The sequence below is a fragment of the Parasteatoda tepidariorum genome, chromosome X2 (genome assembly GCF_043381705.1).
Source record: "Parasteatoda tepidariorum isolate YZ-2023 chromosome X2, CAS_Ptep_4.0, whole genome shotgun sequence".
NCBI lineage: Eukaryota > Metazoa > Arthropoda > Arachnida > Araneae > Theridiidae > Parasteatoda > Parasteatoda tepidariorum.
The window spans coordinates 10,677,038-10,703,371 of record NC_092215.1 but is presented as its reverse complement, the minus strand read 5'-3'; the positions used below and the strand labels follow the sequence as shown (position 1 = coordinate 10,703,371).

Genomic DNA, 26,334 nt, shown 5'->3' with positions numbered 1-26,334 from the left:
CATTCAGACCTTCTGAATTGTTGACAAAAACTATCTTAGCAATGGTTAAAAAAAATAAAAAATAAAAACATTCATTCGCTGAAAGAATTCCATTAAGTAATAATTCAATTTGTTCATTCAACGGGCTTCAAGGAATAAAGAAATTTCATAGAAATGTTACGGGAAGCCATCAAATCTAAACGTTCTATCAATTTATCAAGAAAAAGGGGACATAACTTGATTTGATAAAAAGCTGGACAAATAACAAGTATCAATTTTATTTTATTTGCAAAGGATTTTTAACTCTACATTTATGATGGTTTATTTGTAATTTTTTTTAAATCTTAACATGCTTAACTTTATGTATATTTCAATACATTTTTCTGCTATGGCAATGAATGTACGTGATTTCTTAAAACAGGGCACAGAGTACAAAATTAAAAATTGAACACCTTGATAACTTTTGCTCTAATGATCGGGATTTTACACGTGCTAAGAAGGTGAGCAAATTCTGTTTCATCTTTTTTTATATTTAAAGTTAATAAGGTGACCAGGAAGTTTAAAATGCTGAAAAAATGCTTTTATAAAGAACATATTTTTGGAAGATTACTTAGAGCAGAGATGGGCAAACTACGGCCCGCGGGCCAACTGTGGCTCGCCGGAAGGTTTTATCCAGCCCGCGGATAGAATTTTAACTTGCCGATCCAGGATAAATATAAAAAATATGCATCTATTTTCTTGTCGACTTTTTTAAAGCTATTTATGTTCTTTCTTTTTTTGATAAGTACTGATGACCTTTTTACTTTCCCTATTTTTGTTCTACAAATAAATTGATGGAAATAGCACAGAGAGCTTCAATTGGTAAAATGTTGAACGCAGAAGTTCTTTATAGAATAGCTGTAGATTGGCGTTTGTCTTTCTCGAGGAGAAAACTTATGGAATCGAATATAGGTGAATTATGATTCACGTGTGGCAGACTGCGCATTTTAAGCTACAACGAGAGGACAATCTAGCAATCATCTGATACAGTTGTTTCTAAATATGCCAATGTTTGAGTTTTACAAATCATTACCAAAAGCTAGCACCCAAAATCTTAATATTTCATGCTCAGGAAATCAGTGCTATGTTTGCTTAATCTTAAATATATCTTGAATATAAAAATAAAATATTAAAAATAAAATAAAATAATCTTAAATATAAACAATCATTTTAGAAGTAGACTAACCGACAAGTATTTAGCCTCGTTCTTTAAAGTAAGCACATCTCACTTCGAACCTCATATAAGGATACTACTCATATAAAAATGAAATCGAAATTTCATTCATCTCACTAAATACTTAAATTAAAACTTAAATATTGGTTTTTTTTTTAAATTTAAATTTTGAAGTTTTTACTTGGCCCACCAAACAATTTTTTTCTCAATTTTTGGCCCTCGACCAAAAAAGTTATCCCATTCCTGACTTAGAGGATGAAGAACAGTGAATCATTTTGCGATAACTTGTTTACATTTTGGCCTTTTTTTAGCATTGGAAAATTCATGGTTTACCTTTCCTCACTTTTTCTTTACTTTAAATTTTAAGCTACGTATTTAGGTAAAAGGGAATTTGCCATGAAGGTATTTTCCTACGATAAAGCGTCCTCTTATAATTCGGGGGACTAACCTTGAAAATGCTGATTAATTAATGCAGATTTATATTATTAGTACTTACATATAAGCTGATATTTTAAGTACTTACACAATTAGTACTTACCCAAAAAAGCATATAGTTTGTCTATAGAACGAACTCCCCTCGTTATGAAGTCTAAAGCCGTCTTCTACTATGGAAACAGGAAATTGCGCATTTCAAAGAGGGGAGCTTCTTTTTCCCCTGATTCCCTTTCTCTCACCAACCCAAACCAAAACCCATCTTAAGTTAAACCTCGTAACCATAGTCACCGCCTCAACTCCAGGCGAATGGTTGGGGGAGTTCCTTACATAGACAAACTATACCTTTTTTCGATGGATTCGGGTTCTAAATATAAGAGAAGCCGCAATCCAGAAAGTAAGATCCTAATAGTTAGGAGAGGGATCGAAAACATAAGTGCCTTAACGGTAATTTCACTTTTTGAGGATTTCTCAATATCTCTGAAACTATTTAAAAGTTACTGTTATTTCGATATTACTGTTACTTCGATATTACTGTTATTTCGATATTACTGTTACTTCGATATTACTGTTATTTCTATATTACTGTTATTACTGTTATTTCGATACTTCAGATAATAAACAAACGAATTCTTTTAGAGTACTCTTTGAGAACTTTTGTTAAATTATAAAACTCTACTATAATCTAATATTATAGAAAATTAAAAACGGAAGTTTTTTATGGAAATACAGAAAAATATTCGTAAGAGGCTCAGTAATTTGACGGAAATAAAGTGAATATTAATTTATAAATTATTTTCCGGCTCTTAGTCTTTAAATTACTGTTCCAATCTAAAAAAAAATTTATTTTATGTCAGTGATAACAAATATTCTTGTTCAATTTTCAAAAAATTATTCCATTTCCATTAAATTATAAATTCCATTAAATTATAAATCCTTAAAATTTAATTTTGCGTTAAATGTCAACTATTAATTAATTAACAAAATTAATTTAGTTAAAATGTTAAAAAAAAACTTATTTCATTTTCTGATTTCTTGTTATTAATTATTTGACCTATTTATTAACAAATTCATTTTTAACCTTTGGTAATGTATAGCTTTTTTATTAAAAATTTTAAAATAGTACTGAAATTATTAGAGGGATAGGTTCAAGAATTTTTAAAAAGTGGCAAATAATTACTCACTGTTGTCTACCACCGCCTCAGACGTTGTTACCCTAATTTATTTAAGTACAAAAACACCCTTTGCTCCCTAAACTACCTTCCATTTATAACTTAAGTAAAATCAGCTAATTAAGTTAAAATTTAATAAACTAAAAATATTTTACCTTACCTTTTAATTTGCTTCTAAAAATTACATTTTAATTTTTATTTTCAAAATGAATATATCAATGCTGTAGATAACAATATCTCAATTCATTAAATAATTAACTTGATACTTATTCACGAAGTATCTAGTTTCTGAAAGAAATAAAATTGGAAACAAACTTGCGTTGTAACGCCACTGTTATTCATTGTATACATTTGTTTATAAGTTGAGAGTAAATATTTATTCCACAAGGAGACAAATTGTCTACCGAAAGACTGAGAATGATTTATTTTCGCAAACCTTTAGAGTTTCTATCAGAAATACTGCGAATAGAAGGTAAGATTTAAAGCTGAACAACAAAGTAAATAGTGTACTTTCAGTAGATAACTTTAGAAGAGAAGAATTGTAATTTAACCAAAAATAGTCATGTTTCATTTTGATGAAATGTTTAATTCAGGCTTGATTTATAAAAATTCCTGTTTATTGCTTTTCGGAAAGCTTGTAAATTTTATTTTTTTCAATAATTTTCTTAAATAGTTTTCTATTTTAATAATATTGGTATGAATACATACTTTATGTCAGTCCTTTACTTTTACGGACCACTAAGTACTAATCGAAAATTAAAAAATCCGATGTCTGTACTATGCTTTGTACAATATTGTACTAAATACTAAGCAATTCAGAATTTTGTTTTAAATAAACAAAATCAAAATTCTTGATTTTGAGACCAAGCTGATCAATAAATTCGGTAAACGTTTTCACTTTTAAAAAAATCTCTGACTAGGCCATTAGCTCTATGTGGCCGTATGATGTCGACTATTAAAACACTCCATCCCTAGAAACAAACACAGGGCTTCAATACTTCAAACAAAAACCGCAATAGCTAAAGCGCTCACGTCCCATTGAGATAACCTAGGTTCGAATTCCTGCGATCCGACCTCAGTGCTGACGTAAAATATTCACGGATCATCCGTAGAATACTCTTGTTATAATCCTCTTGTCAATGGACGAACCGTTGGAGGTTTTCATGGTTTTCCTCTCTTTGTAACGCTATTTTTTTAACTGAATAACGGATTAAAAGTGTAGTAAATTTTAAGATACACACATTTTCCTTTTAAAATAAACATAAACCGTTATTTAAGCTTAAAATAACGGGATGACTAATTTAGCAAAAATAATTGCTCTTTAATAGAACGCACTGCATTTTTATTTAAAATTTGCTCAAAAGGAAAATACTTAACAATTTGAAACTAGAGCCCAATAGGCACTAAATCCCATAAAAATAACATTCTAAAATCTTGTCTTACAAAATATAAGTGCAAATCATTAAGACATTGTACTATTAAGTAAGAACAACACTATTTTCATCCTTTTAAAATTTTTATAACTCATCTTATAATTTAGCTCTTCAATATGTACATTTCCGTTCGGAAAATATTTTTCCTTAAAAATTGCATTTATTTTTTATTTATATCAAATTCAAAGCATTTTTTGTGAAATGTTTACTCTTTATGTAATTTAATTTAAAAACTAGCAGAAAAATTTTTAAAGGAAAAGCAAACTAACTTTCTTGTATGCTAAAGTAAAACGGCAATAAAAATTAACCTTTTAAACAAAAAGCTATCTTTCAATATTTTTTTTTCTTTAATAAATAAAATGTTTATTTCCTCTAAGAAAATAAATCTTAACAATTCATCAAAAATAAATGAATAAAAAATGCAACTCGATCGCATAATCAATCATTCTGTGGGTGAATTCAAACTGAAAGAAAAGCAGTATTTCAATGTAATGCCGAAAGCGACTAAAAAAACGCAGACTAAGAAAACTAAAAAAAGACTGGTATCGCCTTGAGGTCGTAGCCCTTGAAAAAAAAGAGGTCACTTTCTAGATCAAGAGAAGAATTCGCCAAATGAGAAAAACATTTTCATCTCTCGCAATTTTTTTAGTTCCAGTGGTTTCAAAAATAATGCGTAACATAAAAGTTATTTTTTTAATACTTTTTTATTCTGTTGACAGTTATCCTCAAGGGTTACCTACAGATACTTGTGATACAATAAGTCCTGTAAAAACTCCTTTACAAGTCAATGATTCACCTTATGTTCTTCTTCAAACAGCTCTTTCTTACAAACCTGGCCAAGTTATAAATGGTAAATATTTATATTATACTTATTTTCAGGTAGCATTTTTTTTCAGTTAAAATTTCATTTGCGTTGCGTCAAGGAACTCATATTTTTATTAATTCATAATAAAATCTAATTTTACGTACTGAATTAATTTTACGTAAATTACTTACAATTTTATGTAATATGATCTTTAAGGGACCATCCACAAATATTTGCGCTGAGAAAAGAACAGGGTTCGTGAAATTATATAAATAATATTGCAAAAAGCGAGAGAATAAGAAAAGAGTGTGACCACATATTTGGTTAAAATAAAAAGTTTTTTTAAAAACAATTTCTTAATCTCTAGTAAGTTATCCACACTGGTTGATAACAGATACTTGTAATAAAATAAGTCCTGTAAAAATATTTTTACGAGTCAATAATTATCCGAAGATCTTTCTCAAACACCTCTTTCTTACAAACCAGGCAAAATCATAAATGGTAAATTAAATATTATATTTATTTTCCTGCGCATATGTATATTTATACTTGACATTTTATTAAACTTCTCAATAAATACTTTCGATATTATTTTGTAACTTTAGAGGTGTTTAGTTCATGTGATTTTTCATACTTCATAATAAGATTTAAAGCCTTTAGAGGTTTGAGGGACTGATAATAAATTGCGAAAGAACAAGTATTTTTGAACGCCAGAAAATCAGTGAATAAGCTTGTAACAAGCTATACGATTTCTTTGATTGCTATAGTTGAATAAAATTTCGTAAACCTAGCTTAAATATTTAAAGAAATATGGACATTTTTAACTAAAACTATATTTATGCCTCAACTTCAAAAATATTTAATGAAATGAAAAACAAATAATAAACAATTGTAAGCAATCTGCTGACGTTATCGAAAGTATACTAAAGCAGGTGCTTTCGGAATCGAAAATAATTCACAAATAATAGGATTCACGGAGCTTACGATTTCTTAATTATTGTTTTTTAGATTTACCTACCCTCTTTAAAGTGTATTTGGACGTTTAATTTGGTGTAAACTTGAAATAAAGTGTTTCAAAACGCACTGTTCAACACCAAATTTGAAGAGGTTTTACACCACAGGATTTACAGTGCATGCATTTCGCAATAGTTATTTGACTATTATTATAAAAATAATTTTCAAAACTAATGCAAATCATTTCATCGCATTTCTTCACTTTTTTATCGAGCTAATCGATTTATAAAATGAATGGCTCAATTACTGATGAAAGTGTTTTGAATTTGTCAGTTTTGGGAGAATGGGAAAATGTCTATTACAAAATAGATAAGATTTAAAAGCTTTGACTGAAACTAAGCAAACTGACAGCTCAACCAGCAGAAAATTGCTTTCCATTGGGTTATTTTCTAAAAATGATTTCAAGAAATTTTATTTCTATCTTGAAAACATTCTAAGAAACAAAAGTTTAACCAGCAGCTCTCTCTTAATCCGTTCCTTATAAGACAAGTTCTGATGTAATTTAATAATCAATAAATCAATAGAATTTTCTTCGTTCGACTTTTATCTCTTTTAAGTTCACAAAATGGCGGCGAATCTATAATAATTACCGACCGTAATTAAGTTGCCTTACAGAGTTTCAAAGAATATCATTAAATGCGAGATTTTAAAAAGCATTTAAAGCGTCTCACTCCGAATTCTCTAAAATGTATATTTCCCATCATCCTTTGTTTGGTTAGTTCCTGGCAGTGACGGCTGCAGTTAAGTAAAAAAGAGGAGATTCTATACAACCGATGCTTAACGCAACATTTTCTTCATACTCCAGCCATCTTACTACCGTTAAGGGAAAAAAACCATTGACTCAGCTTTTTAATCATTACTTTTCCTTCTTCGGATTTTTTTGATACTTATTAAATGAAAGTTCTTTGAATGAAATTCTATCAGCGTATAAATAGGATGTAGAGATCGAAAAATGAGTACACCTTAATAACTTTTGAACTACCGATTTTCACTTACTATGACTCAATCTTAAAGGTTAAAGGGCTTAAACTTAAATATACTATATAATTAGTTTAACGTACGCGATAGCCTGGTTGGCAGGGCACTGGACTCACGTTTGAGAGAACGATAGTTTGAATCCATTCAACCGAAGATTCTCCGTGTAGTAAATGGTGACTAGTGCACGTCAAATCAGTCTGATCACTAAGTCCTCCATGTTCCCATAACAAATCGAAACCTCTGGGGGTACTGAATTGGAGATTGATCGTTCTCTAGTTCGGGTCAAAATTACGATCTGTGGATGAATGAATGGATGTATGAAAGGGTACACCCTATAAACGGGTGTGACGTATGGATGTGGCAGAATTCAAATTCGTGGCCATTGGTGCCGCTGGAAAACAATGGAAATCGCACCCTCTCTGCCTTAATGGCTGACGACGACAACAGCAATTTGTATAACGTGATATTTTAACAAATTCGGAACTTCGATCACGTGATTCTCCCATCACGCCCGAGGTATCCTGTATGAGACAAAACTTTCTGACTCTAGTTGAAAATAGGAGAGCGATCGAATAGTTGAATTTCATATTTTACATATTTCGTTACCTCTAAGAAGTCATTTTACATTAACATTTTATGATTTATTCGATTCAATTTCAAATTCATTTGATTCGCTTCATTAGTTCCAGAAGTACGGCAAAGTACGCAGAAAATAAAATTGACTCTAAGGTAGCTCGAACTCTCGACCACTCTCATATCGAAATTATTGGGACCATATTTCTCAACTTCTCGCAACTATCCATATTTTGAGCATCAAGTATTCAAATCCAATGAAATCCATCAATCAAATCCTTTTTTTTTTCAGAAAAAGTACATTTTAAAGTCTAATTTCGTAACTTAAGATATCGTCGGCACAAACTAATTAGCATGCTTAAAGTTAAGATTTCAAAGCAATAACATTAGATATTAATACGTGATTAGATCAGAGGTTATTAAGATGTTCTTTTTTTCCGCACACTGTGTTCATTATATGGAAATTTAGTGTACTTAAAAAAGGGAATATTACTCAAATACTAAACTCGTTTAATAAAATAAGCATGAAAGATTTAGTGTTCAATCTATAAATGAAAATAACATTTTTTATGATAAAATAGCTGAACAAAGAAATGACTTAAAAGTCTAGACAAGATGTTATCTAACAAACAATACTATATTTAGACGAAATATCTGCTTAAAGAGCGGAGAGGTTGCAGAATGTTGAATATGTAAGTATCTTAAAGAAAAAATTAACATGACAAAGTTTTATGGATTTAAAGATGGATGGATTATGGATTTTTGAACTATCTTTTACCAAATCTTTTTTTTTCTTTTTCGAAAAAAAAATTCAGATGTTTATAATTGAACGCATAGAAAGGAATTATTTTATTCTACACTGTAAAAACCACACTGTTAGAAATTTCTCGGAAGAAAGGGTTAAATAACAATTTATTGAATGGTTATTTTACTACATTTAATCAAAACAGTCAAATAACCATAAATAAAATGGTAATCAAACTGTTAATTTTGAGAAAAACTGTTTATTAACTGCTCTCCCCTAATACAGTTAAGCAACCAGAATTTTATCGCACCAACTACAACCACCTAATGAAGCTACTTGGTTCTTTGCAACTGCGTGCATATCATAACCGAGTGGGCTTATTCTGTCAATCTCATGACCGGCAGAACTAGAGTTCGAGTCCTAGTGTTGACGCTACTATATTTCCTCCTTTCCCTTCAACACATGAAAAATTTCCAGTGTCCGGCACTCTCCAATGCCCATTACCTTACGAAAAGCCGAGCTCCTATGCCTAGTTAAATAATTTTTTTACCTTATGCTAGTAGTAAACGTTTAAAAAACCTAACAGTTTTGTATTCATGGTTTTTATAACCATACTTTTCGTAAATGGTTAGAGGAAAAACATTCTTTACCGTAAACTTTGCAGTTAATCGTAAGGACAGACAGCTGCCATTTACTTCACCATAAGTTTAGAATAAAAATTTTAAAAGTGCAATTAAAATATCATGTTCAAAAACTCTAAAAATTGCATGAATAAATATAATACCGAATTAGCAGCACTTTAAAGGATGTAGTTACTTAAGCACTAATTATTAAAGACTTACACCAAGCTCCGATGCATTTCCGCCATTCACGAATTAAGCCACTTAGGCGTACGTTTTAAAAATGTCAGATAGAAACGGTAGGTTATTTACAATCAAGCCGGAAAAGGTCAAAGTTTGTGGTTGCGTAACATTTCACAGAAATAGAAATTTACTTTTATAAAGGGCATGTAAGTGTTTAAATGTGTAATAGAGATATTTATCTTCTCATAAGATTTACATTAATCTGTCAATTGTATAAAACAATTTTATAGTATTTATTTTTTTTCACTCCTAATTTATTGAGCCTAGTTCGAACTCATCTTAATATTATCTTCTGGTGTGTATACGTTTGGTTAACAAACTTATTTTACTTTAAGGATTAGTGTATATATGTATCCTAAATTAATGACTCTTACTTTGTATTGAAATCAACTATAATCGTGAAATTAACTTTGCTAACTCTTATGTGTATCATATGTATAATTAGAAATTTCAGTGGTTCTGAACGGGGGCAACTACTTCATACCAAGTAGTGTAAAAGAACATTCTTAATGTTGAACTTAAAATCATGCTCATATTCCAGAGAAGTCAGTCCTGGAGCTTAATTTGAAAGTGACAAAAAGGTGTTTTTGAGTTTTAAAAAAAAGTAGGTGTTTTTTAGTTAAATAAAAAAACGAACTGTTAATTAACGAGTTGCGAAGCGAAACTTTTCCCCCTATAATTACAATTATATTTTTTCCTTAAATCTGAACTTATCGTGGTTATTGCAAACTATGAGTGCAAAAAATATTTTTACTATCTGCTGTGTTTAATTTACAGTTGATACTACAGTCAAGTGCGGGACACTTTTTTGTGCATTATCTTCATTAAATGTGTCTTAGATGTAGTTTTCATCTTAAACTAAAGATTATAAACTTAAAATTATAAGCAGTTTGCATGAAAGACTAAAGAAAAAACTAAAAATTATTAGTAGTTTACATGAAATGTTTAAGAGTTTTCTAATTTTTTGGACAACATTTTTATTTCGCAGTCTAAAAGCATTTTTATTGCAATTGATGCAATGATCAAATGCGGGATGGAGCTGAAAATGCATAAATTTATTTTTTTAAATCATTAAATCTGCGAATTGAATATGATATTAATCATATTTGTTTTCATAAAATGCAAATTTTTGCAAATGCTTTGCAGAAGTTTCAATTTTAAATTAAGTTCCTCACGTATTGAGACACTAGAGAAATGTTTAGCACGTGACAGTGCATGATGAAACAACATTCATTTTAACCCAATATAGACCTTCATTATTAAAGATGAGTAATGTTATGAAAATGTGTATTATTGTTTAAGCATTTTAATGATAAAATTATTTTGTGATAATTTATTTAAATTAGCAAAATTAAATATCTACTTATGTTTCAATGGAATGTCGAACAAAAAATTAACGAACTGCTAATTAACGAACTGCGGAACGAAACTTTTCCCTCTATAATTACAATTATATTTTTTCCTTAAATCTGAATTTATCGTGGTTATTACAAACTATGAGTTCAAAAAATGTTTTTACAATCTGCTGTGTTTCATATGTTGTACAGTCGTAAGGAAATCGTCATTAATAAATTCCAGATGTACTATTTCCCTCTTTGATATTTGATTCGTACCTAAACTTTTTACGCGCAATATTTTTACTAAATCGAAATCAAACGTAAAAATTACTATCTGTTTGAGCAATTATTCAAATGTTTAGCCTTTTTTCATGATTGATAATTAATTCAACATTATTGTATTGGCATTAAGTTTTCAATCAATTTCCTTGACTTTCTATTGTATAATGTTCAATACTATCTCTATACACTTGCGATTTCAATTAATTTTAAACTAGAAAAATATTTTAGAATTTTTCACCCTTTGTGGAATTCGCACATGCTAATTCTATTAACTCTTTTTTCAACTAAATGAAGAGTTCACTTTTTGTAATTAATTTAAATCGAATAAGTTGTTTGATATTTCTACCAACAACCTTTTCCGTATGATATGACAAAATATTTCCATCTACCTTATGCTTAGCTGTTGATAGAATTATTTTCCCATTAGTTTGTATTTAGGTTAAGATCAAAGTAGATCGCTCCATCATAACTTTGTTTTTCGTCGTATATTCTAAGAAAGAAGAAGAAAAAACTTTCAAAAATTACGTTTAGTATGTATGAATCATACAGTAAATAATGTAGTTAAATATCAAGTTAAATAATTGGCCTTAGTAATTAAAAATTGTAAATTAAACATGTTGTCGATTCATATGTTAAAATTGTATGTCCTTGTAAATTACATACGTTTTGTACAAACATTGCTACTATGAATAACAGAACTGTAGTTCTATTCTGGAAGGAACTTCGTACATTACAAAATCTATTTTAAATGTTCTTTCGATGACTTTTTTATTAATTTTTCAAATTCTATTTGATTTCCTGTTTCTTCATCGAAGGTAAATCTTCTAACATTTTTTCATGCTTATGAATGTGTTTAAATTGTAATTTCTCCTCCCCCAAACTTCATATTTTCGTTATTTAGAAACATGGAATAGAAAATAATTTTTTTTTATTCGCAGATTATTTCATTCCTTGCATCTTTTTTTCCCTTTCCACCTGTTATATATCTATTGAAAAGAAATTATACATCTATTGAAAAGAAACCGAAAATACATTGACTAATTATAAAGTCATAACTTCTTTATGATGAAAATATTAAAGAAAACATTATTTTCAATATATATATATATATTAAGAAACAGGTATATATATGTATATATNCTAATATATATATATATATATATATATATAAATTATTACTTTGTGATGTTTCAGAATCGATATTTTGCATTAAATTTAGTGTGCCAAAGAGCTATAACTATTATTTTATTTTCATTTTATTTTTACCATATATTTGCTAAATTAAACTAGTCAAAACAAAGTCACCTAGTTTTCAGTGTCTCATAAAAATTTGAATTTTGTGATGTTGTTGTTGTTGCTGTTGGAATTTTTTTCATGTGCAGGACAAAATGTATGCTTCAAAATTCTTTGTTTAAAACAATTGTATAATTTCGATGAATCCATGCAATAGAAATGATAAATCAATGTTGTAAAATAAAATTTGAAAAAAAACCATGACAGTGGAAAAAATCCATATTTTCTGTCACTTGTGGGACAGCTATGTCATTTCAATTATTAACTTTTCAACGAAAAAATGCTTTAATTCCCCAAACAAATAAGGAAACTATGAACAGTTGGTAACTTGATATTATATGTGTCGTACATTAATTAGTCAAAATGAGATTTCATGGCTTAAAGTTGATCCTAAAATAACAAATTCAACTGAACAGATTGAGTCTCTCAGAACAGCAATATTCGATACACTATTGCCAGCCAGCAGAACCAAATTTTTAAAAAACTACTTAAAATTCAATTATTTGAATCTTTAACTGTTAAATGCTGTCACGCAACTTTTAAATGTTATTCAAGTGTATTTGCTAATATTTTCTTACATTTTTATTAACAAAAATTTTTACAACATAATTTATTAATCGGGTTTAGATTTATTGATGATTTAATTATTTTTGATTATAATGATTTTGATTTAATTAAAGATATTTATCCTAAAGAACTAAGTTTAATTAAAACTAATTCTGCTGAAAATTGCGCTTATTTTTTAGATCTTGATATCAAACTTCATAACCAAACAATTTTCATCGGATTATAAGATAAAAGAAGATATTTGAAGTTTAATGTTATTGGTTTAACACATTTTAATTCCAACCTTTACTTAAGATTTTTAAGAATATTTTAATTGCTCAAATTATTAGATTATTTATTTGTAATAATAAAACAGATTTTCTTACAGCTATCGGGAATTTCGAAATTACATTAGAGAATAATAATTTTCTTTTTAATTACTGTAATTATGATGTTTTGATTCAAAATATTTTAAAGACGTTTAAATAATTCGGCCGATATTGTAACCCGCATAAATAGGCCTATGCGGTGAAATTTAGGATTTTCTGTTCCTGAAGCATGTAGATGCAGCACTTTTTTTTTAAATTTTTACTCATTGAATGTTTTTCTGTTTTAATTTTTCAAGATTTTCAAGAAAGGAGTCAGCACTTGATTTATTTCTAAAGTTTTCTTAATGATTTGGCCATTCATATTTTATTTTGATGTGGCTATTATAACTGTAACCTTATCTTCATTTATTTCTCTTATTTGTGAGCGTCTCTTGATTATGTCTTAGTTTCTGTATTTTTAAGCCATTATTAAGACTTACTGTGATTGTTTGTCATTTATTTTTCTTTGCATTTACATTTCAATTTTTCTAATTGCTCTTTCTTATTTGATTTTCTATTATGGGGCCTCGGGGCACTGTCAGTTTTTGGTTTCACCACTGACAACAAAAAGGCCCCTGTGTCTTGGCAGGCAGTGTGTCCCCTGGTGAAGTGCTATCCTGCTAACAGACATATCTTAAAATATCTATAATTTTTGTTGTTTTCTGCTATAGAATTGTTTTTCTGACTTTATAAATTAAAATAAAACAAATTTGAATTCACAGCTGCTTTAAGCACTTTTCCATTTTGATTTATTATTTGAAATGTAACTTACTTATTTTGTCTTTTTCTGAATTTGTAAATTAGTTTCATTCTTTTATTAGATGCTATAGGTCTTAGCATCAGTTAAAAAAAAAATATTTTTTTTACGTCTTGTTCCAACTTTTCGTACAAAGAGATTTTTTTTTTTTTTTGCTTTTTTGGAATAGTTATATGAAGTACAAAAGTGTAAATAAGTTTAGTATTTAGCAACCAGGAACAGTAATTGAAAATCTAGTCTCATTTTCACTGCCGTATTTTTAAATCAAGACAATAAATTAATTAACATATTTGATTTGCATTAAATGCCTTGCCATTCGCTCTACTTATTTATGACAAAAAATCTTAAGATTAATCTATTTCTAGATTCTTTAATCATTAATTATGCTTTTCACGCTCCAAGATTCATATTTGCCTTCATTACGCTGAAAACATTAACACTTTTCCTTTGAGCGCCGTAAAAAAAAGATAGCTATCCGTTTCTCTTAAACTAATTACTTAGTATTTTCAAAAGTAAAAGTAAGAAAGAAAGAAATGAAATCTCATGGCAATCTTCGTTTGCAATTACTGGTGTACTTTAACATAAAGGAGAGAAACAAATGTTCAACGGCAAATGCTAATTCATTTTCATATTTTGAAAATTCTTATCTTAGTTGCTATTAATTTATTATTCATTCATTTTTGTCACAATGACAGAGTTTAAAGTGCGATAGTTATAATTTTTTTCAAACAATTATAATCTTCACAAAAATATAAATATAACTACTCTTTCACTGTCTTTCTAAATCAAATTATTATTTTAAAAATAAATAAATAATTCGGTCTCCATATTTTAAACAATCAACAATGAGGGATCTTTAACTTAATATTTATATTTTAAATTAAATTAATGTGACGTATGCCGTCTGTTAAAATCACATTAGTTCTTAGAACATTTGCAGCTGTTTTAATAAACCGAAAATTCTAGACTAATGAAAAAATATTTTCAAAATTAAACTTTACAAATACACTGAAACCTAAATTAATTACTAGGTTTATATATATTTTTTTTACTGAATCTATATTTGATATTTTTACGAAACATGAGATACATTTCTTTGGAATCCCTTCAGAAGAGTTTTCAAATATTCTATTTATATGATGAGAAAAATTTTGAAATGAACACAGTTTGAAAGTTTACAAGAGCTCTTTTTTAACTTTTTTTGTAAAGTTTATTTTACGAAAATCTTTTCTGTTTAAAAGTTGTATAAATAAAAGAGTTGAAAATTATTGAAGGCATTCTATAACTTTTCGTAATTTATAAATAGTTTTCATTTGGTTTCTTTCTTAATTTTTTTAACTTTCAATTTTCTAAAGTAGCGTAATGCTTTGAAACTTAGTGTGAAGCTTTGTTCTTTTTGTTCGTAAATTTAGAAAATGGAAAGCTCTAATCCTTTATATAAGAAAAATGACAGTTTTAAATTATGTTTAATATATGCCCTACAAAAAAATTGATTTTTCAAAATGGTGATCATTATTTAATAAAAGAATGGTTGAAGCATGTTTTGTTATTGCAATAATTCTTTTCTTGGAGTTTTGATTTTAAGAGGCGGCTGGTTAAATAAACCAGTGATTTTATTAGTAGTGGTCACTGTACTCAATTATGCTTGATCCATGAAACATCATCAAGTCTATGATAAGACAAAAAATCAATAAGAAAAAAAAATAAAAAAGCACATAAATAATTATGGAAATTTAACTTAAAATTTATATTTGAAACATACTTAATATTTTATGTAATGTTACACGTAATTTACCAATTAAATAATAATTGACGATTATTATTTAATAAAATAACAATTAATAAAATTATATTAATAAAATAACAAATAAATAAATTATATTTAACCATTTTTCCAAGAAATTTCTAACAGGGTACTTAAAAAATTTTCTTTTCCAATTTTATAAGTTTTCCAGATCTGCGGAAGCTTTTTGAATAAAAGCTGATTTTAAATAAACCTTATTTTGAAAATCTATGAAACAAGAAGGACCTTTTGACTTGAGATACATAAACTGTTGCAACAAAACATCTTTTAAATCATAATACGTAATAAATGTGTTAGTAGAACTTCAGTTTTAAAAAGATTTAAGCTTTATTTATATACTTTTTATGAATGCATTAACGAATTTTAACACAGAGGTATTTAATAATGTATTTAAGAAAACGAGAAGTAATTGAGACAGTTTTTGAATGCTCTGCTTTTCCAATTTTTTAATCTCTCGCGAAATTCTTATTGTTTTTATTCTATTTTTCAAAATCACTCTTTTTCTTAGTCTAAACTGCATGTCAATATATTAACATACAGCATTTTCTTACAATTATACCAGTACAATAAAATTAATAATATTTAAAATATATTTCTTTATTCGTATTTTTATTAATAAATAAAAACTTGTTTAGTGGTGTTGGAGGGAAACCCTGTTAATAATTAAAAAGAAATCTTCAGCCTTCTTAAATCAGCCTTCTTCAGCCTTCTTATAATTAAAAACAAATCTTCTGCCAAATCTTAGTGACCTTTCAAAATAATCGTTCATTTTTTCCTGAAGGAAAAAAGTAGTAGCACAATAAGTGTTTTATCGTTAGGGCTTATTTAGAAGGGGAAAAAACAAATTATTTTGCAGATAGGTTATTGTACAGAAACTGTCGACCATACACTCTCAAACATCACAAAACATTTTTGACGAAACCATTTCTTGGTATGTGATTCGAGCAAAGGTTTCGTGAAAGTGACGAAATATCTATTTTCACTTCTTCGGTGAAACGAATTTAATCGGAATTAAAGATAATTTCCTCTCATTCCATTGCATTCTAAAAAAATACTTTGTAGTGACTTATGCATGTAACTCTTCTAATAATCACTCTATCGTGAGCACCATAAAGTGAGATCAATGTCGCCTAAGCAACACAAAAAGAACAGAGAGATAAATAACTCCTCAAGCCCGAAGCGGTATTCGAACCAAGAATATTCCTGGTACGAAATACGATACTTGACTTCCTTGCATTGTAACTTTATTTCCAATCGTCTAGTTTTCATTCTAATTCCCTCATACCATTTTCGTCATTCTGATCTCCCACAATGTACAACTATGAGGTTTCGAGTGGAAGAAGCATGTCGTCAAACATTTGAGAGTTCACGTTTCGTCACAAATCACGTGATTTCGCGACGAGCTGATTCTCAAAAAAAAAATAATAATACAGCTCAAATATTACTGAATCGTCAGAAGTGTGAGTTTCATTTCTGAGAGTGTAATATGCTAATGACATAATTATTTATTTTTGAATCTAAAATCAATGCAAGCTCTATATTCTGACCACATTCTTATAAAAGTGTTACATATGCATTTAAAATCTTAAATGCAAAAAACTTTAAACTCATTCCTTATAAAAGTTATCAACAACAGGGTGTGCAGTTTTTAACTAAGCCAAAAAACCATCCAGCCAGCCTATTTCGGATTTAAACTACTAACAAAAAATTTCAATTTAATAAAAATTTATAATTGTGATAAATAAAAAATGCAAAATATTAATAAGTAGCTGAACTTAATATTGATAAATATGTATTTAATTTTAATATCATCTACTTAAAATAAAATAGATTTTGTCTAATTTTTATTTTCAAAAAAAAAATTTTTTAAGCAGTGCACAACTTTTTGTGAAAAGAGCCCCTTTATGTATATAAATATGGGAAAGTAAATAATTTCAGATTGATACAAATGAATTTGCGCAAAAATTTTAGAAAAGTCTTAAAAGTCTTTTATATCATTTAATAAACCGTTAAATATACATAAAATTCAAAATAGTTTAATTACAAACTGGATTATTTCAATCTCATAGTATTATCCTCATCATGTTACAGTAATGACATTAAAAATCACTTTCATAATAACATTCGTAGTAATCCACAGAAATATTTCATAGTTAAATCATAAAATCCTATTAAGGTATAATTTTTTGAAATCGATATACATTTAAATCGTGAAATGCAATTTAGAGGGAAGCTGTTTTATGGTTGATTGTATTAAATTAATTTTTGAACGAATTGAATGTCATTATAGAACCATAATTTGTTTTTGTTATTTAATTCGATGATAAAGTATTATAAAAATAGTTTCAGCATCGCTCATATATTTGCATCTCAAATTCAATTTAACGCAACTGTGACTCAAAGAAAGGTGTTTTCAATTAAAGTTGAATTAAAAAAATATCACTTTTTTTAAGAAGTAAAATTAACTCTTCTATTTTAAGTGAGTAACTGAAGATCACGTCACTATTTTTGACAAATTTGTAACGAATGAAGACTTTATTACTATAGTTTTGAAATATTCGCCATCAACTGCAATCCCATGTCGTAATGTGACATTATGTGATGTTTTTTCTCAGATTTATAGAATTATTTTCCACAGCGCCATCTGTGGAAATTATTTTGAACAAAAACTTGAAACTCTAGGCAGAAAAATTTGTGCTATGCCACATAAATCTGCTAAAATAAATTATTCTTTTCCTTTAATTTAAACCATTTTTCTGTACAAAGCTGTCAATCTAATTTAGGACGCCCTGCAAATTAAAATGGTTAAAATCTTTGTGTTTCATAATACAGAAAAGGGCCGATAACACGCTTCTCATTTACACGTCATTTTCATTTATGAATCGTTTCATCGCAGCCCAATCTATGTAGTTGGTGAAGGTTTTTTCAGCGGAAAAGTTTCGGTTTTTTAAAAAAAGGCCTCCAAATTTCAGCAAAGTGATGATCATAAAAAGGTCATTTTAAAGTCACTTAACTGATTGCTGAAAAGAACTATCTCTACTGTTTTCTATATTAATAATATTAGGTTCCACATCAACTAGGCTACTACGTTACCGAAATTATTATTTTACGATCAATTTTCTATTAATTTTCTTAATTTTCAGTAATACGTCTTTTCATTTATACGTCGATTAGCATCGGTTCTCTCAAAGACGTATTAACTGGGTTTTGGTGTATTTAGATTAAGTTTGTGAAATGTGGAAAAGAACTAAAATCTAAAGAGCAATTGTAACAAAAAGACATTTATCTTTTTCCTTTAAAAAAATAGACTAAGAAATCCATTAACATATTCTCCTTAACGACCATTTCCCATTTAAAATGGACTTTTGTACCTGACTTAATCATACTCTTGTTCAGCAACTTCATTTCTTCCTCTGATTGGAGACAACTTTTCTAGAATAAACTGAGAATTTTTTTACCCTTTTTCTGTCCTTACATAGTTTTTCCCCTCAAATCTTTTGTCTATTGGTCTTTTTTATTTCATTGTAATTTATTTCCAAATCTCTACGTTCATTTAACATTATTCGCATTTCCCTTCGTGTTGTCTCATTTCCCTAAACGATAGATTTTTTTTCCCTTTTTAATCTTTGTTTCCGTCGGTTGTATCATTCATTGTAAAGATTCAAAACAAAAAAAAGGAGGATGAATATCATTGTTATACTCAGAAATGATAAAATGAAAGGCTTTTTTTCTTGCTTCTCGGTTCAGATTTTCATAAATAATAAATTTTAAAAATAAAGAAAATAATGTAGTTTTAATGAAGTTGTAAGACAGTGAATAATTACATCTGTTCTCACAAAAAAAATCTGCCTCTTTTACTGTTGACACAAAACCATAGAATAGCATTTAAGGTTCATTTTATTTTATCTGTGTAGATGGGTATAAAAAGTTAAAGAGGAAAATAATACTGCTTATAACCTTTCATCTAATGATCAAATTTATACGTATCATAAATTTGGGCGTTTTCAACCCATTTTTCTATATCTTGGAGTGTATTTACTTTTAAAATTCATATAAAATTTACGATTGGTGAACAATATTTTTCTTGATCTAAAACAGTAATGCTTTCAGTTTATTATTGTTTGTTGGTTAGCTTTTTATTATGCTTGTTTAAGAAAATGAAGATAGCATTTGATTAGTTCTTAAACGATGATAATTATTCCCTTTTAAGGGATACATTAATGTATCCAAATCAATTCATAATGTTACGTCTTCCGTGTGACTTAATCACTTGGCGCAGTATGCTAATATGCACACAAAATGCACAATATGCACACAAAATAGTCACTTTTTTTTTTGAAAAGATATTAAATGTCAACAAATCTTTTTACAGGGTTGTCGCAGATCCTATAAATTTATAATAGTGGTATTAAACTGACGATATACGAATTAAGATATTTTAATGCAACTTTTGAATCGTTTTTTTGTTCTGAATACGAAAAGAGACTTGAAAAGTTACGTTTGTAATGTACCCAGCAACCCCGATCCCGAAGTCCGGGAGTTTGCCCGTAATAATTTTGCTTGGTATTTAAAAAATAAGGAAAAATAAGTACGAAATTACTCGTTTAGTTGTAAAATTCAGGTTGAACACTGAAAAAGAGCCTTTTATGATGTGTCTATTTTCTAAACAATATTTGGAGCTGTGTTTTGTTCTTTCAAACACTCATTTAAGCTTTGTTCGTTTTCTCATTTCGAGCTAGATCCTGAATAAAAAACTCACTGAATAAAAGTAATACTTTTGTTATTAATAATACAGGTATATTAACATAATAATATTTTTTGGGTTCAAATAGAACTTAGGACGGCGGGGGCACAAAGACATCATTGTGCGGAGGTTTTTCTAGAATAGAAAGATATTCACCGAAGAATTGGTCAACCAGATCTCCAGACCTGATTCTAATCAATACCTTGGAAAGCAAGTTGCTGTCATTTTCCCTAATAAGCTGGAACTCAGGTTCGATTCCAGAGTCGGCTGGTGGATTCGAATTCTGCTCTCGGCTCTCACCGACCACAGCACTGACATAAAACATCTTCAGTGGTAGTTGGATAGTGTGTTGAAATCCTTTTGCCTTTGGGCTAAATGTAGGAAATTTTCGTGGTTTTCCTCATTATGTAACGCAAATCTGGGATAGTTTCATTACAATGTTCTTCTTGGAGGCTAGTTTGTCCCAATGCTTGATCCAGGAATTCCACAGTGCTACCACAATGCTGACATAAAATATTCTCAGTGGTAGACGGATTGTGGGCTAGAGTCCCCTTGCCGTCAGGCTAACTGTAGTTTTCCTCTCCATGTATCGCAAATGTGGGTTAGTTCCGTGAGTTCGAAAGTCCTCCACGAAGGAAAATTTCTCCCAATACTTGATCCAGGATTTCCCCTGTCTTCTGGATTGGGTTCAAAACTACAAGGATACGGAGTTGAGCATTAGTAGTGGTGAACACCAAAAATTGGGTCGGCTGTTCAACGACGGTTGTAAAATAAAATGAAATTTGCTTTGAATCTGTCAATTTTCATTTTATGAATGGAATAAAGAATTTAGTACTCTATACAATGTATTGGATTTCATGTCTCAAATATTTCTGAGTTTAATTAGAGTTAATAATTCAAATCTTGAGTTTAATTAGTTTTGTTTAGTTTAATTTTACATTTAGAATTCAGTTAAAAACAACTCAACTTGATTTATAAATTTTATTACGTAATTGTCTTTTATTTATTAAGTTTGGTATCAAAATATTAATGATGTTAAGAAATATTAGTCAGTTATAGAGCATTCAATCAGTGGCCAATTAGTTGTAATAACTGAAATTGTTTATTTTAGCATTTTTTTGACACTCAAATGCTTAAAGCGCTATAGCGAATTCAAATACTTTAAACACTATTTTTGGAATTCAAGTGCTTAATGCACTATTTTTGGAATTTCAATTCTGTGTTGAAAATAAAATGCTGTATGCTAATACGTTTCTCTGTAAGATTTAATGTAATTTTCAATTTATTTTTTTTTAGAAAAATCTTTTATTCTATAAGTTTCCAAGTAGGTTGCATTATTCTCAGTTAGTTACCAAATTTGAACTTCTTTTTTAAATTATGCAAGAAGTATTTTAAAGTTCAATTGTACTTGTGGGTTAAGCTAAAAAACAAGGACAAAGTATCGTAAGGAAAAATCTTTTATAAACGTATATTTTGCCTAATATGTTTCAAAATACTCATTATTTTACTTTGTGAACGTCAATCAGTTAACCGTGAAATTAATCAAAAAATGGTTATTGTGAAAATAATTTTTCCCTTCGTTATTTTTAACCGAATACATTTCTCAGTGATTACGAAATTTTTAATCCCATAAAAAGGAAGAATTTGGAAGAATATAAAATGATTTCTTCAATTCCAATTGTTAAAACCTTTTCTTGAATTATTTTATGATTCATTTTTTGAAACCCTAATAAGAGAGAAGTTATCGTGTTTGAAAAGATGATCCATTTCTTAAGAGGTAGACATGCAAGATGTGTGTACAGATTTTAAAAAAAACTGCTCATTAAAAGGATTGGAGCTGCTAATTTGATGAATCCAATTTATGAGTAGTATGTGATTGATAAGAATCAGAATTATTAAAAAGTATAACAGCATCTGGAGGTATATCAGAAAAGGATTCTAAGAAACACATAAAATCAAATAACGAAGCAAATATATTAACATTGTTTGAAATAAGTGTTTTTTGTAGTAAATGCAGTACAGCTTCTATTTTGACTGAATTAATAAAAAAAAATACCGATTAAAGTATTCTATTTTTGATACAACGAATTTTGAATATTGCGAAACTTTGAGTGCTCTTAGTTGTATTCGTAATATAATAAATGTATATCTTAATCATATCAAACGAAGATGTAAATGAAATAAAATCAAAACAATGATATAATAAAGCAATTAAAAGGAATAGAAGTACAGTCTAACCTCGCTATAAGGAACCTGAGATGGTTGTTGCGAACGTTTTTAGTTGTTCGGCTTGAACTATTATTTAACTAATGTTGTTTTATTCATATATAGAGAACAACTAAGAAGTTAATAGCTCATTTATACTGGATTTAAATTACCTTTTTACACGTATAAATGTTACAAAATTTTTAGTCTATGTGATAAGTTCAAATACATATAATTTAATAATATAATTGCTCTAAATTAATAAAGTAACACATATTGTAAAGGAGTGTTTAAAATGAGCCATTTTGCTGAAATGAATAATGACAGTGGCTCCAAAAACAAGAGAGCGAATCGGTTGCACAGAAATACCAACTTTCTCCAAAATGACGGAAATAAAAAACATAAACATCTAAAAAATTCCAAATGACCGAAATAATAAAGATAAACATCTGAAAAATTCCAAATGACGAAAATTGTGAAGACAAACGTCTGAAAAATTCATTAAAGGGAAACAAGCTGTTCCTTATTTCGGGAATGTTTTGAACATTATTAAGCATTTCGATTTAAAATTTCGTTATAGGAAGAAATATAGTTATAGAATCTGTAAATTTTCTTAGCTTATAAGTTATAATGCAAGTTATGTAACATTGCAATCACTGTTTTTTCAATACTTCTACTGAAAAAAAAAATTTTTCACAAATTTTGAAAACAATGAACCAACGTTTACAGTGGATTTTTTGCTGGGTTCACGAAAGGTTCACTATAACGAGGTTCAACTGAGTAACTTAAGTTCTTTCGTAAGTTTTACATTTCCTTTTCTATGTCAGAGAAAACAAAAAAACCTTCAAAAACCGAATTAATTTCTAGATGCGACCTCTGAGAAAAATACCTTAAATGGAGAAGATCAGATCAATGAAGCATGTAATATTATCCATGTTCTCAGAAGGTTTAAGGAAATCCTTTTTTTTTCAAGCTTCTCGTCAAATCGTAATTCCATCTTTCATTTCTTTGTTGCATTTCTTCATAAACGTCAAGAAAAAAAAAGCTAGGCTTTCAAATGCAGAACACAATAATAGCCATGCAAGACAAATGATCGGGCATAGAAGGAGCTATTTTTCTCCCTTCTCATCTAATACGATATATAAAAAAATACCAAACTCCAATTTCCTCCATTTTGGGTCAGTATCAACAAAATTTAAAATCTCTTGCTTAGAATACAGAATCTATCAAAAAAATATATAAACAAAAATAATAACTATGTATACTTGGTTTAAAAAAAGAGAAAAAGCTTTTAAACGTTTATCCACTTGATCTAAGTGCTCAAAAAAATTAATAAATAAAAGAATAAACTTTTAGTCTAATGGTCGGATTTTTACGTACTAGGAGTAAATTTTATTGATTCGTGGACCTAGCCTTAAATATACTAATAAACCAATGTAGACAATTTTTTAAGTTATAAAATCAATACTTTCTTTGCAGAAGCATACATTTCTTCGATAGATTCTTGAACCTTATAATATGGGTCTAAACAGTATCTGGAAAATATGTACCCAATAGGAGAGTGTCTCCTAATTTCGTTTTTTCTGTTTTTCGCCATTTCAAAGAAGTTGTATTTTTAAAATTTAAAATTTTTTTTAAAAAAAACCTTCAAATTTCAATTTTTTTTATTCAAAATTACTTAGATTAACAATTAAAGGATAATGTAAGTCTTGTAGAAAATAACGGTAAAAGCATTTTATTTTTTTATTTTATTTATTTAATTTTTTTTTTTTTTGCATAAAATGGAAGGTAGTCACAAATGCAAATTTTTCTTACTTTCAAACTTCGCAGTATTCAAATTTTGAGTTTGACGTCGCAGATGATGATTTAGTGCCAGCGAATTTGAATTGGCTTTCAACATAATATAAGATAATGCGAAAAGCAATGATCGACATACAATAAGCGAGTTGTTTCGATGAGTGCGATGTCGCAACGAAGTCTAACTAAATCAGAAGCTTGGAGAGTGTTTGGCTGGTTAGAGGGGGCCAAACACAAGCAGAAGTAGCAGAAGCCATTGGAGTTTCACAAAGTGTGATTTCCAAAATCTGCAACCGTTTTGTGGAGCCCTGAAATGAAAACCGAAGATCAGGACTAAGGCGTAGACGTGCAACAACGCCCAATGAAGACCGTTATTTAATGCAAGCTGCTTAGAGACACCGAAATATGAATGCCGCTCTTCCTCAACAACACCTTCACTCGGCTACTGGAGCCACAGTTTCGATACAAACTCTCTAAAACCACCTTCAAGTTGTAGGTCTGTATGCTCACCGATCAATGGTGTGTGTCACGTTAACAGCAGGACACTGTAACGCCCGCAGGAAGTGGGCTACAGAGTATGTGAACAAGAGGAGAAATAAATGGCGCAATATTCTCTTCTATGACGAGTCCCGTTTTTCTGTTCATCCTGATAATAGACATATTTTCATCAGAAGGGAGCGTGGCACTAGAAACAATTCAGCGTTCGTGCACGCAAGTGTGGGATTTTGCGGTAGGAGAGTGATGGCCTATGCTGACATCTCCATTGATGGGCGAAATGGAGCTCTGACTGGTCGCCGAAATAGGGATGAGATCTTGAAACCGTTTGCAGTCCCTTACCCTGAAGCAATTGCAGATGACTTCATGTTAATGGACGAGAATTGCAGGCCACATCGTGCTAACTTGATGAACGAATGGATTGGGCAGCGTGTTCTCCGGACATGAACCCAATCAAGCATGTTTGGGACATTCTAGGTAGGGCAATTGCTGGACTCCTACCGCCCCCAAAAACAGGAAAGAGCTCTTCTGGAGGAGTGGGACAAAGTACTCCAGCCCCTCATTAGTAATCTCGTTGACTGGATGTTTCAAAGGTGTTCAAAATTGCTGGCCATCCAGGCAAAACATATCCTCTACTAAAAACGATTTTCTTTTATGGAAACACCTTTTTCATTTGTTTTTCTCATATGCACAATTTTTTTTTCCTTTCGTACCCAAATGCTCAATAAAACGCTCTTTTTTTCTTCTTTTTTTTGCCTGTTACTACGTCTGTCGATAATGTATCGATCATTCAAACAATTCTCCAGGTGCAAGATCAACCCACAACTTCAATATCCTTAAATTGTTTAGAGCAGTGTAGTTGTAAAATTTTGTATACTTTAAATTTCAAAATTTTTTCCACCATCAATAAATTAAATAATAAAAATAATAGCTAAATACTAAGCAAATATTTTTTGCACCGAATTTTCTTTAGATGAACAAGTTTTAAACTTTTCAGTAAAAACAATTTTATTCCCTTCGTTAGTTTTAGAAAAGGGCAAAATACGCAAGAAATGACGTTTTCATGAAACCTTCGACCGCTCTTCTGCCAAAACTATTGGGACCCTATTTTCCAGATTACTGATACTCCTTAGAATTTAAGGACGAAAATCCTCTAATCCGTCCTAAAAATATAGAAATATATATTTAGAGTAAATATGTTTTTGGAGTCAATATAATTTAATAACATTTCTCTATAGTAAGAAAGACGTTTAAACCAAATCCAAACATTTGCAAACCATTATTCAATTTGACTTATTCGAAAGCTTAGATACAATTTTAAGTTAAATAAGCTTTAATATTCATAGTTTTAACTTGACGATGAAATGGTTCAAAAAGACAACATGGCTTAGCAATATTTCCTTGACTAGAGCAAATTGCATAAGAAAACGGGACCATTTGCTGATGTTCTGTTTTAGTTTTATAAGTGGCAAATATATATGCAAATTTTTCTTACTTTC

The 26,334-nt window shown here is 29.2% G+C and overlaps 1 protein-coding gene across 2 annotated transcripts in view; it reads left to right on the top strand.

Moving 5' to 3' along the window:
- The first annotated feature begins 347 nt into the window (after positions 1-347).
- Positions 348-26,334, top strand: part of LOC107436077 (putative defense protein Hdd11-like) — a 49,479-nt gene continuing 23,492 nt past the window's right edge. Inside the window, exons 1-2 of one of the 2 annotated variants that reach the window (XM_071188301.1) lie at positions 348-479; positions 4,949-5,079. In XM_071188301.1, coding sequence (XP_071044402.1) covers positions 451-479; positions 4,949-5,079 — 160 coding nt within the window. In that variant the 5' untranslated portion in view covers positions 348-450. Of the gene's footprint in view, positions 480-4,833; positions 5,080-26,334 lie in introns of those variants that run through there. The other variant, XM_016051236.3, reaches the window with a different exon arrangement.